The sequence below is a fragment of the Suricata suricatta genome, chromosome 4 (genome assembly GCF_006229205.1).
Source record: "Suricata suricatta isolate VVHF042 chromosome 4, meerkat_22Aug2017_6uvM2_HiC, whole genome shotgun sequence".
Classification (NCBI taxonomy): Eukaryota; Metazoa; Chordata; class Mammalia; order Carnivora; family Herpestidae; genus Suricata; species Suricata suricatta.
In genome coordinates, this window is record NC_043703.1 from 154,129,662 (window position 1) to 154,153,145 (window position 23,484).

Genomic DNA, 23,484 nt, shown 5'->3' on the forward strand with positions numbered 1-23,484 from the left:
CCCTCCAGGTTCATGCATGTTGTCACAAATGACAGGATTTCCTTCTTTTTTAATGTTTGTTTATTTTTGAGAGACCCAGGGTGAGAGTGCAAGCAGGGGAGGGGCGGGGTGGGGGGACACAGAATCCAAAGCAGGCTCCAGGCTCTTGGTGTCAAATACAAAAAAAAAAAAAAAAAAAAAAAAAAAAATCACTGCCACAGCCGGTATCAAGGAGCTTATTCCCTGTGTTTTCATATACGAGTTTTAGGGTTTTGGGGCTTACACTCCAGACCCTCATCTGGTTAGAGTGGATTTTTTATGGTGTAAGTTAGGTATCCAGTTTTTCCAATACCATTTGTTGAAAGAGTATCTTTTCCCCATTGTGTATTCTTGACTCCTTTGTTGTAAATCAACTATTTATGAATGGGTTTCTTTCTGAGCTCACTGTTCTGTTCCATTGATCTTTGTGCCAGTTTTTATGCCAATACAGTATTATTGATTACTGTAGCTTTGCAACAGTAGCTTGAAATCAGAAAGTGTGATACTTTAAACTGGTGTGATACTTCCTTTTTAAGATTGCTTTGGCTACTTGGGGACTTAGGGACTTCTGTGGTACCATACAGATTTTAGAATTATTTTTTCTATTTTTGTGGAAAATGCCAATTGAATTTTGGTAGGTATTTCATTAAACCTATAGATCACTTTGGATACTATGGGCATTTTATCAATGTTCTTTAAATCCATGGATATGGAATATCTTTCCATTTATTTGGGTTCAGTTTTTTTGATCAGTGTTTTATGGCTTTTCTTATATAGATCTCTCACTTCTTTGGTTAAATTTATTCCTGAGTATTTTATTCTTTTTGATGCTAGTGTTAAGAGATTGTTTTTCTTAATTTCTCTTTCTGATAGTTCACTGCTAGAGTACAGCAACACTAGTGATTTTTTGTATGTTGATTTTTGTGTCCTGCAGCTTTACTGAATTTGTTTATTTACTGAATTTATTTATTCTAACAGTGGAGTCTTTAGGGTTTTCTATGTATAATACCATGTCATCTGTAAGGAGACCGGTTGACAGCTTCTTTTCCAATTTGTATGCCTTTTATTTATTCTCATGCCTGATTGCTCTGGCTAGGCTCTCCAGGACTACGTTGAACAAAACTGGCGAGAGTGGGCTTTCTTGTCACGTTCTTGCTCTCCGAGGAAAAGCTTCCCTTTTCTCACTGCCGAGCTGCATGTTCTCGACCATCATTCCAGCTGTTGTCATGATTAAAATCAACAGGGTATTCACATGTGAGGAATAGGAGAGAAATGCAGACACATTTTAACTGAAGTAAAAATTACACCTAGATTATATTGCTTTTGGAACTACTTAATTCAAATAGAGAAGAGAAAAATTGTTATTCAGTTATGCTGAGAAATCTTAATACAATATGAGGAATTATGGTTTGAAGGTTTGAGGTTTACTTTTAGTGTGATGTGCAATGGATTGAAAAGCCATTTCCTCTTATTTCCAAATAAGAAGTAATTTGAAAGAAATTCTCTCCCCAGCCAACCAAGAAGCATTCTGCCTTCCAAATACTGCAGACTCTGCTCACAGACTTGAGCCTGGATTTCCTAACTGTGGCTTTAGATCTTGTGTGACAGCTACTGTCAGGATAATAAATTGTTCCCTGAGCCAGCAGTACCTTGTGTGCTGTAGACACTCCGAAATGTTTCTACAAATAAAAATGGAATTTTTATTTCACAAGGAAAACATCGTGTTTCTCCAGTAGCAGAGGCGGCTTGTCTCCGCTGCCTGGGTGCCGTTCAGCTGCCGCTGAGAACCGTGTCTTCCCGCCGTGCACGTGTGTGAGTGTTCGTCGGAGAACGTGGGGCTTGAAAGAGCCGTGTGCTTCGTGTATAGACATCTAACGTCTGGATTCACTTTAAAGTACTGCAGGGGGAAAAATCCCCAAGAACACTGTGGTGACTGGGGAAGGGTTTGCAGAACAAGTGTGAAACGTTGGTATTCGTTGATAGGCTGGTTGTTGGTTCTGTAGGTATTTGTTAAACCCCAGTTTCTACATCTGTGTGTGCGTCGTGCAGATTCCTACCACAAAATACTTAAAGAAAAGAGTGTTAAGTTTGCAGTGAGGATATCATAGTATCAAATGAAACTTAGGGGGATTCAAGAACTCACCAGTTTAAAAGCAAGTGATAGCCTTTTCGTTAATATATTTACTGCTTAATGTCTGGAGAGAAAAGGAAGGTAAAAGAAGAGAAGGACTAAAACAAAGGATAATTTAGCATATTCATTCATTGTTTTCTAGGTCACAATGCTGTGGTTAAGTTCATCACAGTATTCAGTATACTTTGTTTTTTGTTAAAGGGATTCATAAACTTCCTATCCGCTTTCAGTGCACTTTTATTAGTTGGTTAATGAAACATTTATAATGCCTGGCAGTTCTCATACAGATCGCTGGTGACTAATTATTTAGGTGAGAAAACATAAAGCATACTTGCCCATGACTGCTGCTGAGGAGCGTGCTGGGAAGGCCCCGGCCCAGGCAAGGGCAGTGGTCCCTGCGCAGCGGAAGTGACTTGGGCTGCACGTGAACACGGCTTTAGCTCCGGTTCTGCTCGCCATACTAGAATGATCTTCAGCAGGTTTCTGAACCTTTGGGATCCTTAGTTTCTTTCTCTACAAACTGAAGAGTGGAGCAAGAATTCTTGCAAATGAAAATTTGTGTTTGTGAGGCCCCCCTTCTGCCAAACCAATGGAGAGTTTGCCCAGCGTGGTGAGTGGAAGGTTCTGTTCCTGACCTCATCTCCATCACAGAGGAGGGGATGGGATATAGTTAACTCTGTGCTCTCAATGCTTCTGCTGTTATTGCTTCTTTTTTCTTGGGCTTTTGTATTTTAATCTTTCTTCCCTTTAATTCTGGCATTCTGGAAGAGATGCGTTCTATCCAGTTGAAGTGAGTTTAGTCCTTCGTGAGGAGATTAGAGGATGCTAATCTTTTCATCAATGTACTCATCCGGGGTCTCTCACTTACTGAAATGGTTCTGTTTTTGATGACTGGTTTTGAAGACTGTTTTGTTTTGATGACTAGTATGCCTTCGTCATTGTCGACCTGAGGACTTGTGTCTGTGGAGGCCAGGTGGATAATGTGGTGAATTGAGCCAGGCATAATTTAAAAAAAATGTTTTTTAGTATAGTCATGTTTAATTTTCAGTTGTGTAGCTAATACTTGACCTTAATCTTGGGGCCATAACCGAGAATGGTGGGGGCTCTGGCTAACTGGAAAGCTTACGTTGTGATCCTTTTAAGCACGTGTATGCTGTCCAGCCCTACCTGACCGTTGCCATGGTGGGACCGGGCAGCATACTCACCCTTAAAAGGTGGCGGTGGACCTGTGTTGCCAGATTTTCTAAATTTTAAGGACAAATATGGTTGTAGGCCGTCATGTTTAGGTCTGGTTTATTGTTTGTGGGTGAACTACCTTAAACCCTGGTTTCAGCAAATGCCTGAATGGGCAGTAGATGTCCAGGTAGCGTTGGTTCGATTCTCCTGCTTCTGCGCAGGCGTGAGCAGGAGACATCTCTGCGTGTACCGTTTTTCTTACGGTGACCGAGCAACCTAGTACTCTCACTAAGAAAGGACTGAGTGTTTGGACAAGTAGGCCCTGAAAACACAAGACTTGTTCTGTGCACCCCGTGGTTGGCCATGTAAAATCAGTATGTTACCAAGTTTCCCTTTTCTGTAGCAATGATTAGATTCCTCGTGTTTACCAGGAAATCTGGAAAATAAACACTCCTAGCGCTCCTTACGTCAAGTAATGCATTTCCCCCCTTGCCGCCTTCTGTTCCCATCACCATTAGACCCTCTTTTCTGCCAGCTCCCTCTTCCTCCTTTCCCTTCCCTTTCATCTACAAAGGCGATATCTGTGATAGGATATTCCAGATACTGTGTACATAAAGAATCTTAAGAAAATGTGAACCCCAGATTCAGGAAATTCACCATTTGGTCAATATCAACCCATAAACGTTAATGGGAACTCATGGTAATTGATGTGTGATGTAAAGGAGTATTTTTATAATGGGTTTTCAGTTATAGTGAATTATAACACTATAAAATAGTTTTTAAAAAACTCCTTAAGGGTAAGAGTTCTGTTTATTTATGCTGGAGCATGTTTGTAGTGTTATGAAGCTGTTGGAACCCTTAATTATGAGACATCATTTATGACATGGCACCCTCTAAAGAGTGTTATTAAATTCTAGAGGTTACTTCTATTCAGCTACAAGTTCCTTGATCTGACATTACTGTCATATAATTATTGTACAGGATGGGATCTTTAAGATGAGCCTTTCTCCAGATGGGACCCTCCTTGCTGCCATTCATTTCTCAGGGAAACTGAGCATCTGGGCCATTCCGTCTCTGAAGCAGCAAGGGGAGTGGAATCAGAATGAACAGGTATGTCTCCCGATGATTATTATTATGAGAAGGAGTTTTGCGTAAGGGTGAGTACTGACAATACTAATTTCATTTGGTGGATATTTTGCTGTAGGACACCGCTATTACTCATGCTCATTATGCCAAAGCTGTGGTTAAATTAGAACATTACCAGCGGAGTGGGATGAATTAAGAATAGAGTAGCACTCTGTGCCGACTTCAGTTTGTGGTGCGGTGCACTCTGTACCGACTGGAATCTGTCCACCCCCTTCTCCTTTTTTCTCATTATAAAAATCCAGAACGGAGATACTAATTTTGTAGCAAAAGCCAAATATGATGGAGATTTGGAGGGTGGCCTGTAGTCCGACAGGGTTTCAGTTCTTCCCGTGTCTTCTGCAATGCTAATATAGTATCGGGCTTGCGTAAGGCTTGAAGGGAGATCTCTTCGCTCAGAAGGTAGGGAGTGAAGATGCAGTCTATTCATTTTATAGTGTCTTGAAATGACAGGATTTAAGAATGAACAGACTTAGTTGTTTAGGAACAGAATCCTCATTTGTTATCATCTGAAATCGTGATGGGCGGATAAGGCCTGTGCATATAATGCTGTATATTGTGATAGAGTGAAGATCAAAGGAAAGACCTCAGTTAGGTACAACTTTACATTCGAAATCTTTTCCTCCTCTCAGGGTGAATTAGCATTTCTGTACTTACAGGTTACTTGTTTCCTCTCTCTTCCCCATTCCTCTTTTCTATCGGTTTATATTTTCACCGGCTTTGGTGGATAGTTTTGTGATTCTAAGATTGGAGCCTTTTCCCTGAATGGCCTGAATGGATTGATGTCTTTTTTCAGAATTCTTTTTAATTTCGTTTCATGAGTTAATCTGCGCTTTATTAAAAGAATCTTGAAAAGCAAAGAGCATTTTGTTATTCCCAGAACAGCAGAGGGAAAGGGACACTGGCTCTACATTTTCTTATGCTTTTCACAGGCTTAAATTTGTTTTTCCTGTTCTTCATTTGTGTTGTTTTTGTTTTAATACACAAACAAAAGTTTGAGAAGGTGTTTTCCCCTTAGTTCTTAAGTCACTTTGGATTTAATTTGCTCTCCACATCTCTCTTTCGCGCACTGGGGGGCGCGTGCAGGGGCGGAGTGATTAGGCCGCCCTCCCCCACCCTCCCCCTTGTAGGGCCGGGAACCACCCCCCACACTGGACAGCTGGTGGCGGGGGGAGAGCCGATCTCCAGTGTCACCTGAACAAAAGGCTTAAAATTAATACTACCCACACATGAAGCTTCCCGGAACCGCCAGCTGCTGTTGCAAACGTCCCTGCATCACCCTCAGTTTGTTCTGAACAGAAGAGGCCTCCTCTGTCTTCAATCTCAGCAGCTGTGAACAGGGACATTGTTTTTCTCTCCTCGGCATTGATAGCTGGCTTGATTTATATCTTCCCTCTGGAAGTGGCGTGGATCAACTCTAAGACCATTTGTTTCACATGTTTAGCCATGCACCCTGGGTAATCGATCCAAAAGGTACCATGTATTTTTCATGGTTATTAGCATATAGTGATACATTTGTCATTTGGGAAGACTATCTATTCTATTATGTACGTGATATTGTACATGTGGGCAATTTTTTTTCTTAAGGCTACTAATTTTCTTAAATTATTTCATTCACCTAATAGAAATATTGATCAAGTTCGAAGCACACCTAATATTTCATTTTGTTTGTATTCTAAAGAGCACACATGCAGTGTAAGGGCTGTTTAGGCAGTATTCATTAGTATGCTCTTTTGTTTACTGAAATTTTGGATACCCTTCTCTACCTGTGAAGATAAATTGGATCTGTTGTAATCCGTCTTGGCATACACTCAACTTTTTAGCTACGTAGACATTTTTGTGTCATGAGTTGCCAATCAATATCATTATAATTTGCTACTCTTTAGCTCATTGTTATTCATTGATTTTTTTGGACTGTTTTAGTGATTCTATTAAAGTAACTTAAAAATGTTTAAAAATCTTGAATGAGTAAATAAATATAAATATCCCCATAGTTTGGAATAGGCCATCAGAAAAGTTACGGGGCAGGAAAGGAAGGAAATTAGAAAACGGCAAAGAGGTTTTTGGTGGGAAGAGAGAGAGCTGATGCCAGAAGTTGGTCTCCTGTGTTTCCCCAGCGAGACCGGTGAACCTTGAGAATTCCGAAGGGCGGCTCGGCAGGACTTGCGGAAGACTGATGTTCCTGTCGTGCCGCAGCGGGCTTCCGCTCGTCCTCGTGGCTCTGCTCTAGCGTCCCAGTCTGCAGAGACTGTTGAGGTAGCTTGATTCTCAAGCTAGTTCCCGCTTTTATGACAAACTGACCAGTTTTGTTAGGGTGATATATTCGTTTTATTTTTCAGATTGGGTTGCTCCACATTACTTCCCTCAGATGCCTGAGCAAACTAGGAAAAAGAAAATGGGTTTTGGGGCTCACCAAACTGAAAACCATGGACCTGTTGCTGTTATGGCAGACGTTGGTTCCCGTTGCTGAGGGAACAGTGGCTTAGTGAGAATGACTGAGCCGAATCCCGCCTTTACTGCTGCTTCTGCTGCTGCTCAGCCCACCCCTCATCCCGAGTTCTTCCCATCCTGGGCCAGCGGCGGTCCGCCCCCCACTTCTCACTTGGAAAGACTGTAGCTGAATAGAACAGATTCTGCGCTGAGACTCCTCGTTTTAGGCTCAAAAGAAATTTTGGCCAGAGTTGAAAACAAAGACTTTGATTTCATCTATTCTTTTTTTTTTTTTTTAATTCTGATGTCGTGGTCAAAATGCATACTTGCTTCCTGAACATTCCTCTCCCTGCTTTTGTCTAGTCCTTTCTACTGTTCTTTCTGAAACTTCATTCTCTCATAAACAAATTCTTGTGAGGCTTCATCATTTTCACAGAAAGAACACTCTGCTTTTTTTGTCTGTTTTTGTTTTTGATGCCCTCATCATTCATGTAGATAGTATTCATGTAGCTTTTATAAAATTTACTACAATAAAACCTCAATTATTATTTATTGAGCACTTATTTTGTCCCAGAGTTACTTAGCAAGTAAGCAGTAGAGTTGAGATTTTAGAGAGATTGCATCTCTCTCTGACTCTGATGTACAATGCTCTTCCCATGACCCTGTGGGAAAAGAAATACATTTCTTAAAAGGTGGAAGACATACTTATTAGGCCCTATTTATTTGATCTTTAAAACAACAGAGATAAATCCCTTTTCCCAGTGAATAGAACACGGATTTCTTCAGCCTTCTCAGATATGTGGAATTCTTGAACCAGTTCGTGTGTACCCCCAAGAACTGGCATAAATAATTGACATAGCTTCCTGCTGGTAAACCCTTAAGTTCACAATAGATGTGTGCAGTGCTTATGATATGCGCTAGGAGATTATGTGAGAGTGGTAACTCTTTGTTCAGCAAAAAGAGTTTGAAAAACTATACTTTGCTTGAGTCTTTCACCTGTATCCTGGGAGTTCATCACATTGGCTTGGCCACTTTGGATTTAATTTGGGTGTTAATCCAAATGGCCAAGCCAATGTGATGAACTTCCGGGACGGAGGTGCATATCCTATATCCTAGATACTACCTGAAGGGAGCCCTCAAAATCTAGTGTACTACAGTACGTGTTACAAATCTTGTGTGTAACAGTTTTATAAGGGGCAAGCTGTTACTAATAATAATAATCCTTAAGTAAGAGAGTTCAGCTCTTTACTCAGTCTTTACCAAGTTTTAGAGAAGGCTAAGTCCCAGTCCTTGCCCTCGAGATGTTCATAGTCTTGCAAGGGACGTTATAAACAAAGCAACAAGGTAACATGTTAATGTTATGAAAAGATAAGTGCAGAGGAAAGATTCACACTTGAGTTGGGGCAAGGATTGTTGGGAGTAAGTAGCATTTGTCTACTGAGGCCTGGCCGCCCGCCCTGCGCGATAGGCACCTGTCTCAGTTGCTTCACTAGAGTCCTAGTAAGTAGCAAACGTTTTTGTACTTTAGTAGATGGAGATAGCGCTAGGAAGAAGTAAACTTGCATCACTGCATTAGAATCAACTGGTTGGATTCAGGTTCTCGGACTTTATAGGTTAAGCCCTTGTTTCAGAGTTTTATGTTGAGAGATCTTGACCTTTTTTCCCTTTGTTTGTTTGTTTATTTATTGAGAGAGAGAGAGAGACACACACACACACACACACAGAACCAGATGGGGAGGGGCAGAGAGGGGAACAGAGGATCCGAAGCGGGCTTTGTGCTGGCAGCGGCGAGCCCGATGTGGGGCTCGAACACATGAACTGTGAGATCATGACCTGAGCTGAAGTCAGGCGCCCCTAGATCTTGACTTTTATCTGGGTAAGTTAGGTACCAGCGGCGATATCAACGGAAGACGGGGAGAGAGTCCGTGCAGTCTACGTGAATGATGCCTTCTGGAGTTGAGCATTCGTTATGCAGAGACACTGGTAACATGAAACTATGAAGAAGTCATACACCACATGTATTGGTGTCATTTTATGTACTCATCAGGGGCTGAGCCCTCAAACAGCTGCCCCCTCCTCATTCAACCTGCCCTAGTCAAGGGGCCTGGGGTCAGCCAGAGCGGTCTGTCTCTCTTTATGGCTGTTCTAGGAAATGAAATGGCCAAGCCAATATGTATGAAATAGAGCGCATGGTAATATACAGTGTATAACCAGCTTATAGTGTTAGCTAAAACATCGTCTGAGGAGAAACTAGTCTTACTATCGCCATACACAACCTTAGCCTCTTTTACCAAATTGTGAATTCAGCTCATCTGGGGCTTTCTTCATGTAATTCACCACTTTATTAGTTTTCATAATATGCTTTGTGTGGTTGAGTATTTTCTCTATAAAATCTAATGATTAAAGATAGTTGTGGAAGGCCTCTTCTGATTTACTTCCACCCAGTTTTGAGTTGATTAAATACTTCAGCTTTCATTGTCAATATGAAAACCCATCTGGCTAGAAATCTGTGAGTGTTAAGGTTTGTTCATGTCTGGAATACAGTAAAATTGCTAAATTGCTAAAGTGATTTTCGGCTCAAACATTTCCCATATGTTTATATATTTCCATCTCATTTTTGGCCTTAATTTTTGTCTGAAGAAGTTTTATTATTTTTCTATTTGTACTTCCTGTGATGAAATAGGAAAGGTAAATTTCGTTTCTCCTACAATTTTATTTGCTCTTTGCCACAATAGGAGGGATTGGACGGAGTGTGTTAAATGGATCAATCAGCGAAGGGTAAGTGGGCAGATGACAGTCACTGTGATTCATGTTGACACAGTTCACGGCTGTCCTCACAGCTTCACTCAGCTGTGGGCTCCTGGAGAAGAGACCCTGAATATGCGTCTGTTCCACGGGGCCTGACGTAGAACTTGGCATAAAAGTACTAGGAAGTGTTTGTGGAGCGAGTAAGCGTTGAGGGGCTGCTCTTACCCTGTTGGCGGCCGCGGCCTTCGTTGTGTTTAGTGTCCGGCTGTGAAAGAGAGCCAGCAATTAGAATTCCTCGCTCTGAAGAAGGCATCACTGTGGGCATCACTGAAGGTGTTCTCAGTCATAAGGTGGCGTGTCACCCAAAGTGGGGTGACACGGAGGTTGCTTCTCAGAATATACCACCGCAGCACGAGGGGTGAGCACCCCTGAGGCGCTTTCACAGGGGCTGTGGGTCCTTGGATCCTGCCCTCAAAACACCGACCTACACAGCGTGTCTCAGATACTATAAAGTGTGAGAGCAGCAGTGGGAATATCGGCGGTTTTTTGGGGTAAATTCCCTTGACCTTTTTTGCCTGTTTCTCCCGACCCCCACAACTACCAGTTTGTTCACGGTATTTATGGGTCAGTTTGTATTTTCTTTCTTTGTTTCATGTTTTAGATTCCACATATACGTGAAATCGTATAGCGTTTGTCTTTCTCTGTCTGACGTGTTCCACTTAGCATAACACCTGGGCGTGCTGCCATGCGTATGACAAGATGTCCCTTTCGTGCGGCTGAGTAATAGTCCCTCACACGCACGCACCGCGTCCTTTTTGTCCATTCATGCGCCGCAGACACGGGGTTGCTGTAAATCACGTTGCGGTGAATATAGGGGGTTCATCTATCCCTTCAACTTGGTGTCTTTCTTTTCTTTCTTTGCTTACGTTCGTTTTCTGGTAAACACTTAGTAGTGGGCTTACTGGAATGTGTGGTTTATCTGTTTTTAATTTTTTGAGGAAACCTCATACGGTTTTTTTTACAGTGGTTGCACCAGTTTGCATTTCCACCAAGAGTGGAAACAGCCCCTCACCAACCTTGATTATTTCTTGTCTTTTTCTAGCCGTTTTAACTGGTGTGAGGTGATAGATCTCCTTCTGGGTTTGATTTACATTTCCCTGATGATTGTGATAACTGAGTATTTTTTTTCATGTGTCCATTGGCCGCCTTTCTGTCTTCTGAGGAAAAATGTCTATTCGTGTCCTCTGCCCACTTTTAAAGTTAGACCGTTTGGTTTTGGTGTTGGGTTCTGTAATTTCCTTATATATTTTGGATATTAGCTTCTTTTTGGATACACCATTTACAAATAACTTCTCCCACTCAGTAGTTGCCTTTTCATTTGGCGGATGGTTTCGTTTGCTGTGTAACGTCTATTATTTTGGGGGGTAGTCCCGATAGATACTTTCTGTTTTTGCATCCCTTGCCAGAGGAGACCTGTCCGTAAATAGTGGGAATAGTTTGAAGGCAGGCAGCGGGGGTGCCAGCTCTGAGAGCAGGGAGGCACAGCTGCCAGGGTCGTGGGCTCGAAGGCCACCGCTGCCTCACGCAGAGTTAGGCTTGGGCTTCTTCCTTCAACACACTGTGCAGTAGTTTCACCCAGCTCCCACGTGGTGTGAAGGTTAACATTTCGTTCAGAGATCTGGAGGGAATCTGCTCTGTTCTCCCGGAAAAGTGAATCAAGTGTGGGGACATATCACAACGTGGATGTACCTTGAGAACCTTCTGCTGCTCCGGAGAAGCCAGGTTACGTGGTGAAGGAGTTCTTTTATACGAAATACGCAGAATAGGTCCATCCATTGAGGCAGAAAGCGGATTGGTAGTGGCCAGCGCTGAGGGGATGGGGAGTGGGAAGCCACTGCTTAGTAAGTAAGTGGTTTTATTTTGAATTCACACTGTTTGAAACTAAATGGAAGTGACAACACTGTGAACATACAAAGTGCCACTAAATGTTCATTTCAAAATTGTTAATTTTACATTATGGGAATGTTAGCTCAATAACAAAAAATGGCACCGTGAACCCCATCTTTCCCCCAAAACCCCAAGACAAACAAAAATGCAGATAAACTGTACTTTAAACTGACCTACTTTTTTTCTGAATAAATTTAGTATGTAAATGTACATAAATTTATATATATATTTAAAATATATATGTGTGTGTATATACACCACACACACACACACACACACACACACACACACAGTATTTTAACCTGTGAACTTTTGTTCTTGTTGTGTTTTCTGACTGGAATATCTTCTACCCATTTTTTGTATCCAGATTTTATCCAGTCTTACATGTACTGCACCAAGTATAGTACTTCTTTACACCTATTGAACCCCCTTTGTCTTTCTCAAGGCCATATTCACAATGATCTCTTCAACCTTGAAGACCCCTGGCACTGTTATGTTATTCCTCTTTTGGGGCAGTGTTATATCTGAACTTGGGTTATGGTCACTTACGCCTGTTTCTTAGCTATCTGCTTGAGTTGTGCGGCCAGTAGTGTGTGATTTCTTTTCCTTCTCACAGTATAAGTGCACAGTGTTCACTGACTAAATAGAATAAGAAACCACACTTCTGAGCAGGTTGAGGACTGCTAGTACTATCTCAGCTAATTTTCTTATAGCTTAGCCATTGTAATTAGAGTGTAGTGACTTAAAAGAATAATTCATTCCTGGGGCGCCTGGGTGGCTCAGTCGGTTGGGTGTCTGACTTCAGTTCAGGTCATGATCTCATGGATTGTGGGTTTGAGCCCCACATCAGGCTCTGTGCTGACAGCTCGGAGCCTGAAACCTGCTTCGGATTCTCTGTCTCCCTCTCTCTCTGCCCCTCCCCAGCTTGCACTCTCTCTCTCTCTCTCAAAAATAAACGTGAAAAAAATTAACTCATTCACTTATTTAGCACTTAGCTACCGTGACGGGTGAGTACTGTGAAGACGACTCTGACAGAGTTCTGGCTGTAGGAGAACACCTCTTCATCTTGTGTTTAAAGTCGAATTCACAGGAGACGTCCATTGTTAAAGCCACGTGCACGGAGCAGTCTAGGCCCGACGGTTCTGAAAACTGACGCTCCTAGACTTGTGCTCCTTGGTCACGGTGCTCTTTCTCGTCGGAACTCTGATGAAGACAGGCTCACCTTGAATTCTCAGCGTACTCATACCAGGGAGGGGGTTTCTTTTGGAAAGATTTTAGAGATTTCTTGTTAAATTTCACTGAGATCTATATGTACTTAACTTCCCCAAGGCCGAGTCATCATTGCTGTTGTTTGTGGGACTCCGTGCGCCCCTTGCCTGCTCCCGAAAGTCAGCTGGAAGCACACGCGTCGTCACCGGAAGGCCGTGTGCGTGTGGTGCTGTGGGAGCACGTCCAGCTGGTAATGCGGAGGCGCTAAGAACCTCTGAAGGGCCCCGTGTATGATCAAATAAGGTTTCAATTTTCTTGATTAGTTTCAGTAATCTATACCTCCTCGTATTCTAGATCTTTGGAAGCTAATTACCTTTTTTTTATGAGAAAGTAAGCCAGGACAATCTATTTCTTCTGTTTGGATGTAAATAGGCTTTAAAGGTAACTTCTTGGATACAGTTTAAAGAATTCTGTCTTCTGTTTTCAGTGACTGCTCTGAGTGATTCATTAGTGGTGGAGATCAGGAAATTCTTTTAGGCCATGGAAAGAAGTATCAATTTTGATACTCTTAAGGCTTAGCCACTGAGAAATTACTAATGAAATATATATTAGATGGAAAAGCACATTTTGACTTAAATATAGTATTCCTTTTTTTAGGCTTAAGGTTTCAGGTAGTCACATGATTTTTTTTGCCGGTCTCTTCCCATACTGTTGTAATTCTGAGGATAATTAATAGCTCACAGCGAGCCACCAGGGGGTCTGGCAGTGTGTTCATCTCAGTGGTCCTGTGATAGCTGAGAGAGTGACGTGTCATCACCTTCTCGAAGGTGAGCATGATGCTATGTTCCGTGGGATGAGAATGTGGATGGAGGCAACTTGGGAATTGCATGTGTCCAGATTTTTATGTAGTAAATTAGACCAGGAAGTTAGAACTGGGGATAACACGGAGGTTGTAGAGTCTGGTCTCAGGTCTGTGGGGCCCACAGCCTGGAGGGGTCACTCAGCTTACAGGTTGTAGGAGCAGGACTTGTACTCAGGCTTGTGTTTATTCACCACAGCATAGCCATTCTCCCGGAATGTGTGTGTGTGTGTGTGTGTGTGTGTGTGTGTGTGCGTGCGCGCGCGTGCGCGCACAGAACCAACGTTGGTGTATGTTGCTCTCATCGTATTAATTGCATACTTGCTCCTTACTGTTCGTATGCGTGCTCTTTTCCTCATTAAATTGAGTTACAGTAGCTCCAGGAAGTGTAAGAACAAGGTTATGAAGAGGAATAGATTTCAGCTGGGTATACTGTGACTAAGAGATCGAAGGAAAGCATCACTCCCATATTTTGTTATTTCAAAAAATCCATGGTTGTTAGAGGTGCTCTCATAATTTTCTTTCATTGTTGACTCAAGAAGTCCTGTGCATATTTTTCATGTTTAGCCAGGCTATGACGACCTTAATCCTGACTGGAGACTCTCTCCTGAGAAGAGAAAAAAAATCAAAGGTGAGTGGTGTGAAATATGATAATTAAAACCTGGGCACTTGTGGGGAAGAGCACTGGGTGTTATATGGAAACCAATTTGACAATAAGCTATTTAAAATTAAAAAAAAAAGACAGTAATCATATAATAAAGATGCTCTTTAGATGATGTATGTAGGGGATGAAAACAAATCTTTTTCTTTTTACCCTCCAAGGTTCTCTGGCTAGGGCCCTGTAAAGTTAGATTGGCCAAAGACAGATTAATAGGAGAAAAACAAAACCTAAGTTACTAACTAGCATGTACTTTGGGAGTCCCCAGAAATGAGTGACTCCAAGGGTTGTATGGAAATTGGTCCTATATAGCATCTTAGCAAAGGAACAATAAAGTTATTAAGTGATAAGACAAAGAAAAAGAACTTCGAGTTTCACACATTTCTGCATTTTAAAATATTTCTTACACCAAACTGGCCTGTTTTGAGGTGGCAGTCCTGGTCTCCTTCAAAAGTTTCAGAGGAAATGAGCATTGGGGCACCCGGGTGGCTCAGTCGGTTGGGTGTGACTCTCGGTTTTCGGTCCTTGGTTCCGAGCCCTGAGTCAGGTTCTCTGCTGACAGCGTGGAGCCAGCTTGGGATTCTCCCTCCCTCTCTCTTCCGCTCCTCCCTCAAAATAAATAAACTTCAGCAGTGAAAACTATTACATGTCTGTCTCAAAGTTTTATTAGGTGTATGATTCTGTCATTGTCTGTCTGAAAAGGGGTACGTGAACATTTTCCACCACCTTTTAGAACCTTTATGGTATGTTCACTTCATACACACCAACCTTTCAACCTGCTCTGTTGAAAATGGAGACATGTACCTATAGATGTCTCATTTTTTGAGAGGAGGACCTAAAAATGCTCACTACTCCTGCATCCGTGGAATTTTGGACTTTGACAAATTGTTGGAACTCAGATGTTTATTAATAAATAGGTTAGCATTTTGTAAAAATTTGGGTGATGACTTCTAATTTATTTTTTCTTCTTGAACACGTTTAGGGCCCAAATATGGCTTTTAAATTGATCACTGGACTAAATGTGTTGTATTGACAACGCACACCGACTGATGGGCTTGTGTTGACTCACTTTCCCCATTAGATAGAGAGTCCTTTTACCCGCTGATTGATGTAAACTGGTGGGCAGCCGGCGCAGTGACTTTGGCTCGCTGTTCCGGTGCTTTGACGGTTTCGTCGGTGAAAACGTTGAAGAATTTACTGGGAAAATCCTGTGAGTGGTTTGAACCGTCACCTCAAGTCACCGCTACCCACGATGGAGGATTTTTAAGCTTGGAGGTAATGCTTTCCCTTTTGGAGCAGCTCGTGTGTTCGGAAGAAAACCTGTATTTCACCAGAAATCCAAACACCTGACTTACTTTTTAGTGATTTTTATCCATTATTGTTATTGAAGTATGGATAAACATTTGATGCTTAAGTTTTAGCTAGCCCATCATCTACTCTTGTGTTGAAAGCACAACCCTGTGGCTGGAATCAGAGATCCAGTGAGGGGAAGAGAGACCTGACCCATTGCCGAGTCCATGAAAAAATTTGCGTTGTAAAAGAATGAAGAAAATGGAGTCATTTTGCCATTTGTAAAAGCACTTTTTTCTTTATGGACATGATAGATTTTGTTCTTTTTCTTATATTAGACATCTTAAAATGTAAAAGGTATTTCTACTCAGATATGATCTTTAATAAGCTATTTCCCCGAAGTTGGGGAACTTAAAAATTCTGGTTCTTTTAGTCAAGAAAGCTTGTTTGTCATGACAGAAGCCTTGGAAATAGAGGCTAGTCCTGTAAAGTTCTGTTTTGGTCATTAAAAATTCTTAGATTCTAAGTCTTCCAAGGGTAACGACCTTCAGTGGCTTTCACTTCAGTGCAGTTTCACAAGTATTTTATTTTTTATTTTTTTACCTCAAAGTTTGTTACTGAGTCTACAGCTGTGATTTAAAGAGAACCATGGCTTAAAATCTAAGCCAACTCTGTTAAGTCTGGAATGAAGGTTTATCTTCAACAGTCAGGCTTCCAGACTCAGAACTTTGTGAAGCTTTAGACATTTTTCCCCCCCAAAAGGAGGGAGGGTAGGAGAGCTAGACTCAGGAAAGCAAATAAATACCTTCATGTTCATTTTGTAAAGATGAAAAATCCTGTTTTTCTACAACAGGTACAAAAATACCGAAGTGAAGAAATTAACATTCTTTTTATATCCCTAAAATAATTGCCAGGCATATATTTGGGGGATCATATTAATGAGGCGTTATTAAAACAGGCCTTATTAGTTTTGGAGATTTGGAGCCAGTAAGGCAGAAGATCTTTCCGGAAGTGTTGATGTATATATTGTTTGTTGTTTGGTTCCTCTGAAGCTTATTTTTCATCTTAATCCCATGGCTCATGTGGTGCATCCAACCCGCGTATAATTAAAAATATTTTTCTCATTAACTCTAAGGCCTGCCTTCGCTCCTCACTGCTGATTTCACATTTCCCTTTTCAATTTAGTGTGAGATTAAACTTGCTCCCAAACGATCTCGTTTGGAGACCAGGGCTGGAGACGAAGATGAGGGTGAAGAGGATTCGGATTCGGATCAGGAGACATCTGCGAAGGCTCGCTACTTCGGCTACATAAAGCAGGGCCTGTACCTGGTGACGGAGATGGAGCGCTTTGCGCCTCCGCGGAAACGCCCGCGAACCATCACTAAAAACTACCGCCTTGTGAGCTTGCGCTCCACGACGCCGGAGGAGCTTTATCAGAGAAAGGTGAGGGCGCGTCCCGGCCCCGTCGGAGTCTGCAGGCGTCAGGGGTTATTTTATTTCATCTGAATGAGAAAAACTGATTTTTTTAAACACAGAAATTCAGAGGAGGGCATTGTCCTATCATTGACCTGTTAGGAACGCCGGTATTATAGAGCTTTTGAAAATGACACTGGCTTTTGTGCCTGAGGAATCACAGTAAAAACAGTGGGTAAAAAAAAGATGAATTCACAGAGACCGATTGTCCAGTTTGTGGCCTAGCTGGGTCTTGGCTGCCCTTCCCGTGGCCTTCGGCCATCACTCTATCTGTGTTCAGCGCAGCTGTCTCCTCGGACTGCGTGCAGGTGGTGAGGGGAGAAAGGCAGACTTGCTTTCGATTCGGGCATCAGCTTGGGAGCAGATTGGTCCACTCCGAGTACTCTAGCCGTCCGGGCCAGCGCCGCAGCGTCCGGGGGTGCCCGGGACCAGGATCAGACGCCGGCCCTCCTTGTCCGGGTTCTGCCCTCATTTTACTCTATAAACGTGGCCATTTCAGCTTGCCTCAGCTCTCTGTGAAACAGGGGAAAGAAATACTCGATCCGTCTGCCGCTCAGCAGGTCTGCGGGCTCTGGGGCGCGGTGCACAGGAGAATTGTTGGGAATGCGTGACACCCTGGAAGGTTCAGGCAATCGCGCGGGGGTAGCGGCACCGCGGACGATTCGGTAACGTAACGTGCCTGTTCCCGTTTCCTTGTCCCAAGATCGAAAGCGAAGAGTACGAGGAAGCCTTGTCTCTGGCGCGGACGTACGGCCTGGACACGGACCTCGTGTATCAGAGGCAGTGGAGGAAGTCCGCGGTCAACGTTGCTTCCATTCAGAGTTACTTGGTATGTTTACAGATTTCCCTAACGTGGTAAAATTCAGATTATGGAACAGTTATATTCCAACTCTATGATAGTTGGTTGTGGGCCTTCATTTTGGAGCATTACATATTGCTGACATTTCTAAAGCTCACATGTGTTCTGTTCAACCTGGAGGAGTTACCCGATCGTGTTCGCCCTGCGGCTGGGCTTCGGCGCTGAGGATGCGTGAACAAATACTCACTGCTACGCCAGCCAGCTACCTGGGTTTTTGGCCCAATCCTTTCTCTTCCTCCGCCTCACTTACCTTTCTTCACCTGCATCATTCAGGGTCTCATCAGGAGCCGGAAACTGCCTAATAATTTGGACAGGGGAAGTTTTAATATGGAGCGTTCTTTTCTTTTAAATTTTATTTATTTATTTTGAGAGAGAGAGAGAGAGAGAGAGAGAGAGAGGGAGAGAGAGAAAGAAAGAAAGCAAGCGTGTGCATGCAAGCAGGGGAGGGGCAGAGAGAGACGGAGAGAATCCCAAACAGTCTCAACGCTGTCAGCTCAGAGCCCAACGTGGGGCTTGATCCAACAGACCATGGAGATCATGACGTGGGCTGGAATGGAGAGTCAGACGTTTAACCACGTGAGCCCCCCAAGGCGCCCCTGGAGCATTATTTTCTAGCGAGACTTACTGTAAAGGGGTAAAGAGAACACTAAGGAATATTCTAGGGCTGAAGGACATCCCCACGGAGGGAACACACTTGGAAGGGAGCTGGGATGAGACCTCGCTGAAGGAGGCATGGCTGCAGCACATCGGAAGGGAGAGTTCTCTGGCATGTCTTGGGCCCGGGCTGGTTCTTAGTCGCCAAGGTTGGCAGGCAGGAAAAGGCAGGATGGGTGGGCAAGCTGATGCCTGTAGCTGGGAGCAACAGTGAGCTGAGGTTAGGGGTCAGAAAACCACGGCCATGACTGAAAAAGGTCCTGCTGTGCAGGTAGACATAGTCTGGAAAGATCCCACCACCCCCTGCCCCTCTGCCGGGTATTCAGTGGAAGTTTGTTCAGTGGGAGCACGGGGGGAAGCAAGCACCCTGGGCGTCCCCTGCACGCATGCGCTGGCTGCTAAGCCACAGGAACAAGAAAGTTTAGAACCAGAGGCCTTAGGACTAGAAACCAGAGCCTTCCTCCACGGTGGCCCTCTAGCGCCCTCTCCTGATGGAGCTTGATACCTTGCCTGTTGCAAAGTGGAAATGCCCTCTGTCCCGCAGTTGGCAATGAAGAGAACTTTGAAGCTGAGAGGCAGTAGATACTGACGTAAGGAGCCTGCCAAATGCCCCTTTTTTGTTTACATCTTCCAGTTGGATTCCTCCTGCTTCCTGCTGCCTGAGTTAAAGTTGCTTTGCAGCCTGTGTGTTTGGACCGTGGCACCTTGGTGGGGGCCTTTGGGTTTTTGGCATGCTTTCAAGAGGGCATGTGGCTCCTCATGTGACATTTAGAAAGGAAATGCCCTTGCCTGTAGGAAGACCTAAGAAATGCTGGGAAAATGTTACAATTGTTTTCCTTATAATTTATGTACATGAGCAATTAAAAATAAAACATAATCTGAAAGTAAGTAAGAAGTTGATGCTTAAACCAAACTGGAAGATAAACTGTTAATACAAGTAGGACAGCAGAGAAGAAAGAGCATGAGAGAGAATGAAATAAAGGGAAAAGAGAAAGTTGCTTGTGTTTCCTTTCGACTATCAGAACACCAAAGCTGTGTTATCTTTCTTCTTTGTGACTCAAGACAGTGAGTTGTGAGTTTATGTGTCCCTGGTTAGGGCTTTTTCTGGAACACAATAGAGGGCAATTTTGGTCTCTGAAGGAGCTGACAGGTGTTAAGAGAGACAAAGCAGGTACATTTTTTATTAGAAGAGATACTTAATTCAGCGAAATAAATAGGCAGTTAAGAGTCAAAGTGCTTGGCGAGGGGACGTGAAAGGGGTACAGGAGAGACATAAATACAGCCTTCTCCTTTAGGGAGCTTATTATCTCTCTGAGCAGATAAGCCTCATGTCTAAAATGTAAATACCCGTGCAAGAAGATTCCAGATAAACGCTGTGGGAACCCAGTGAAAGTAGCAATCATTTTAGACCTGGTGGTTATGGAAGGCTCTGTGTAGTGAAGGTGTTTGGAGCAGGTTTGAGAGAGTTCGGAGCAGGCCCTCGAGTTAGAAGAGTGGAGGGCTTTCTTCATGGCGCACATGGTACGAGCCAATGAGAACAAAATGAGCAGGACCCGTGGCATGACCAAATCCATCCTGATCATTGCTGTGTGTCTAGTGTAGTACCTGGTCCCCAGTAGGTGCCCACTAGCTGTTTTGTGGATGAGGAAGTGAGCTCGGTAAGCAGACCGATCTGCTGGATCTGATGATACTCAATGGTCGTGAACTTCGGGAGATATGATTGGAGACATACGTTGATTTGGGTTCGGGAGGATGTTGAAGGCTTGTGATGAGTTAGGCTTTTAATCTGTAGGGTAACAGGGGAGGGGTTGTGGAGTTCTGACTGTGGAAGTGCAGAGGGAGGGGGTGTCGAAGGTGAATTGGTGTGGGAGGGGCGTGGTGGAGGGGAAACCCTCGAGGGCCAGGCACCCTATGTGTCGCAGATGGCATGTGCTGCTGACATAGACGGGTGTGGAGGCCACTGACCTGGAGAAGGGGAAGTGAGTTAAGAGACATTTGAAGGAAGAATCAATAGAACAGAATGTCGAAAAGAATAAAGGGTGAGAGTCAGATCTCACTTAAAATTTATAACGACAGTGACTCTTCCTAGGAAGAGGGACAGTCAGGGGATTTTGAATGGAGTCAGAGGAGGCAGGAGGGTGGGAGGAACAGGCCTTGGTCTTTCCGAAGAATAACATATTACAACTTTTATGATTAAATTATCATCTGTACTTTGTGGCTCATCTCATGGTCAGGTAAATACAGAACTTTGATGTGCTATGCCTTGTTAGTTTTGTTTCAAAGTTAAGCATGCTTGTTACAATAGGATATAATCTTGCCTTTCTGCTTTATTTTCTATTCTATTATATAGCCCAAATGCAAACCAACGAGCAGCTATAAAATTCTGCGTAGATGTGTTTTATGTTTCTGAAAAAGAGTCCTGAGCCTTGTGTTTCAGTGTGTCTCATTAGAAGAAAAAGGGAAGCTGTAGGAAGCTCATTCTCTCCATCCTGTTCTAATCATCGTTAGCGAATGTGCCTTTTCCTGTTAAGCTTCTCTGGCAGCTGCCTGTGGGCCGAGGGCTTAGGTAGCTAGACGCCCTTAGGCACGGCATTAGAATTCTAGAAGGCAGTTGTCAGGTGCTGTCACATGTCACGGGGTCTTTAACGCCTCTGTTTTTCATTTGTGTCCAGAGTAAAATAAAGAAGCGATCGTGGGTTCTTCACGAGTGTTTGGAGAGAGTTCCTGAAAATGTGGATGCCGCGAAGGAACTGCTTCAGTACGGGCTGAAGGGCACGGACCTGGAGGCCCTGGTGGCGGTAGGAAAAGGAGCAGATGATGGCAGGTTGGTCACAGATGGACTTGGAGGTGGGACCAAAGGTGACTTTGTGAAAACATTGAAGCTGAGACGTGGCAAAGGCTAAACTCTTCTTTATGTAGGTTATCCTGTAATGAGACAGTTGCCTTCGACCAGTGCTTCTCTTATCTGAGGTTACGGCTTTCTTTCCTCTGAGTTATATACGTGCACACACGAGAGCTCGGTGCTAGGGAAAGAGCAGGTTCTCCAGACTCAGTGGGCGCTGGCAGTCTCCGGGCCGTGGGCTGAAGGACGGACCTGGGTGTGCTCACGAGTCGGAGCGCCTCCTGGGCAAGCGTGAGCTTCATTCACTTTGTCTCTGGCCTCGTGCCCTCTTCAGAGAATTGGAGTGATTAGATGATGTGTTTTGTGAAAGCGCTTCAGAAGTCTCTAAGTGCGACACAGACGTCTGTTAGTCACAGCGGTAAAGGCACTTGACGAGCCGTTGCTCATCAGACATTCGGAACTCTTCACAGACACAAATGGGATCGTGTATTTGAGAAATAAATACCGTAAATGAGACTGACATTCATTACCATTTTAAAACCTTAAATAGAAGTGATTCAGATTATAAACTCCAGGCAGCATTTTCTTCATGGGCCGTTTCACCTCGGGTGAATATAACTCCCTGTGTTTTCCTAAGTCGTTTTTATTGTCATGATTTTAAAATTTCTGTATGTGATGATGAGTGATGACTTTTTGCTCATTCTGTGGATGTAACATGTGAACGTCTTTGCCTGCAATACAAAAAGCCCTCTTTCAATTAGTTGGTTGTTTCTGTTTCTGTGGAAATCCACTTAATTATAAAATCATCCAAAGTAGGGAAAGACGCTTTCACTAATAGCTTTGGGTTTTCTTTCTCTTCTTGCAGATTTACATTACCTGGTGACGTGGACATCGACAGTCTCCCCTATGAGGAACTCTCCCCCCTTGACGAGGAGCCTGCCAAGAATAAGGAGAAGGAGAGCAGGAGGAGACAGGAGCTGCTGAAATTAGTGAACTTTTCAAAGTAAGTGATTCATTACTGTTCAGTTGGTACTTTAAAATAACTCGTCACTGAAGTGTGTTCTTTACTAGGATTAATTGCTCTAAATTGTTCCAGCAACTTCCATCAAATGCATTTACTATTATTTTACCCTTGTGCTTCTTCTGTGTATTGTTCTGTCAGTCTGGGACTCATTGGAATATTGGTGATTTTTATTCTATTTTAACTCCTAGAGGACTGTGCGTCTGTGTGAATATAAGTGGCCTAATACTGTTATTCACAACAGGCTAACCCTGGAACAAAAGGAACTTTGCCGTTGTCGACTGAAATTATTAACTTACTTGGATCGGCTTGCAACATACGAGGTGAGGAGTAGCTTTGTGTTTTGTCCTTTTTTAATTAAAAAATTTCTTTTAATGTTTGTTTATTTTTGAGAGACAGAGAGAGAGCATGAGGAGGGGAGGGACAGAGATAGAGGGAGACACAGAATCCGAAGCAGGCTCCAGACTCTGAGCTGTTAGCGCAGCGCCTGACGCAGGGCTTGAACTCACGAGCCATGAGATCCTGACCGGAGCCTCAGTCGGACGCTTAACTGACTGCCACCCAGGTGCCCCGGGAGTAGTTTTAATCAGACCAATTACGTTTATTTGATCTGTTATTATAAATGCTGTGGTTGCCCTAATATGTGACAGTCTTGACCTTTATAACTATTTTTTAGGAAAATATCATTTTATGCAGAAGCAGTCTCTCTTACATACCAGCTTTGGTAAAAATTAGAGATTGTGGAAGGCAGAAGTTGTTGTGTTAGTCTAGCAAATAGAAATACTTTAGCTATTTTGGTATATCTGTGTTTTCTGGGTAGATGATACTTTCTATTCACTTTTATTTTACATTTAGTATGGTGTATAGCTGTCTCCAACACCAAATGTTAGGGTATACTGGGGTTTAATAACTCTAATATGAATATTTCTTACTTTATTTCAGTGATTTGTTGAATTTAGTTGGTGGAACGTTGATTCTAATTATGGCCAAAATTAGACCCTTGTACTTAAAGTATACTTTACGTTT

At 43.1% G+C, this 23,484-nt stretch overlaps 1 protein-coding gene across 6 annotated transcripts in view; it reads left to right on the forward strand.

Moving 5' to 3' along the window:
* The window catches only part of NBAS (neuroblastoma amplified sequence), a 315,339-nt gene that overhangs the window by 53,413 nt on the left and 238,442 nt on the right, over positions 1 to 23,484 (forward strand). For 4 of the 6 annotated variants that reach the window (XM_029938273.1, XM_029938274.1, XM_029938276.1 and 1 more), the window contains 8 exons: positions 4,307 to 4,435; positions 14,229 to 14,292; positions 15,401 to 15,594; positions 16,795 to 17,052; positions 17,786 to 17,911; positions 21,268 to 21,419; positions 22,303 to 22,440; positions 22,703 to 22,781. In XM_029938273.1, coding sequence (XP_029794133.1) covers positions 4,307 to 4,435; positions 14,229 to 14,292; positions 15,401 to 15,594; positions 16,795 to 17,052; positions 17,786 to 17,911; positions 21,268 to 21,419; positions 22,303 to 22,440; positions 22,703 to 22,781 — 1,140 coding nt within the window. Of the gene's footprint in view, positions 1 to 631; positions 653 to 2,607; positions 2,760 to 4,306; positions 4,436 to 14,228; positions 14,293 to 15,400; positions 15,595 to 16,794; positions 17,053 to 17,785; positions 17,912 to 21,267; positions 21,420 to 22,302; positions 22,441 to 22,702; positions 22,782 to 23,484 lie in introns of those variants that run through there. The other 2 variants (XM_029938278.1, XM_029938277.1) reach the window with 2 other exon arrangements.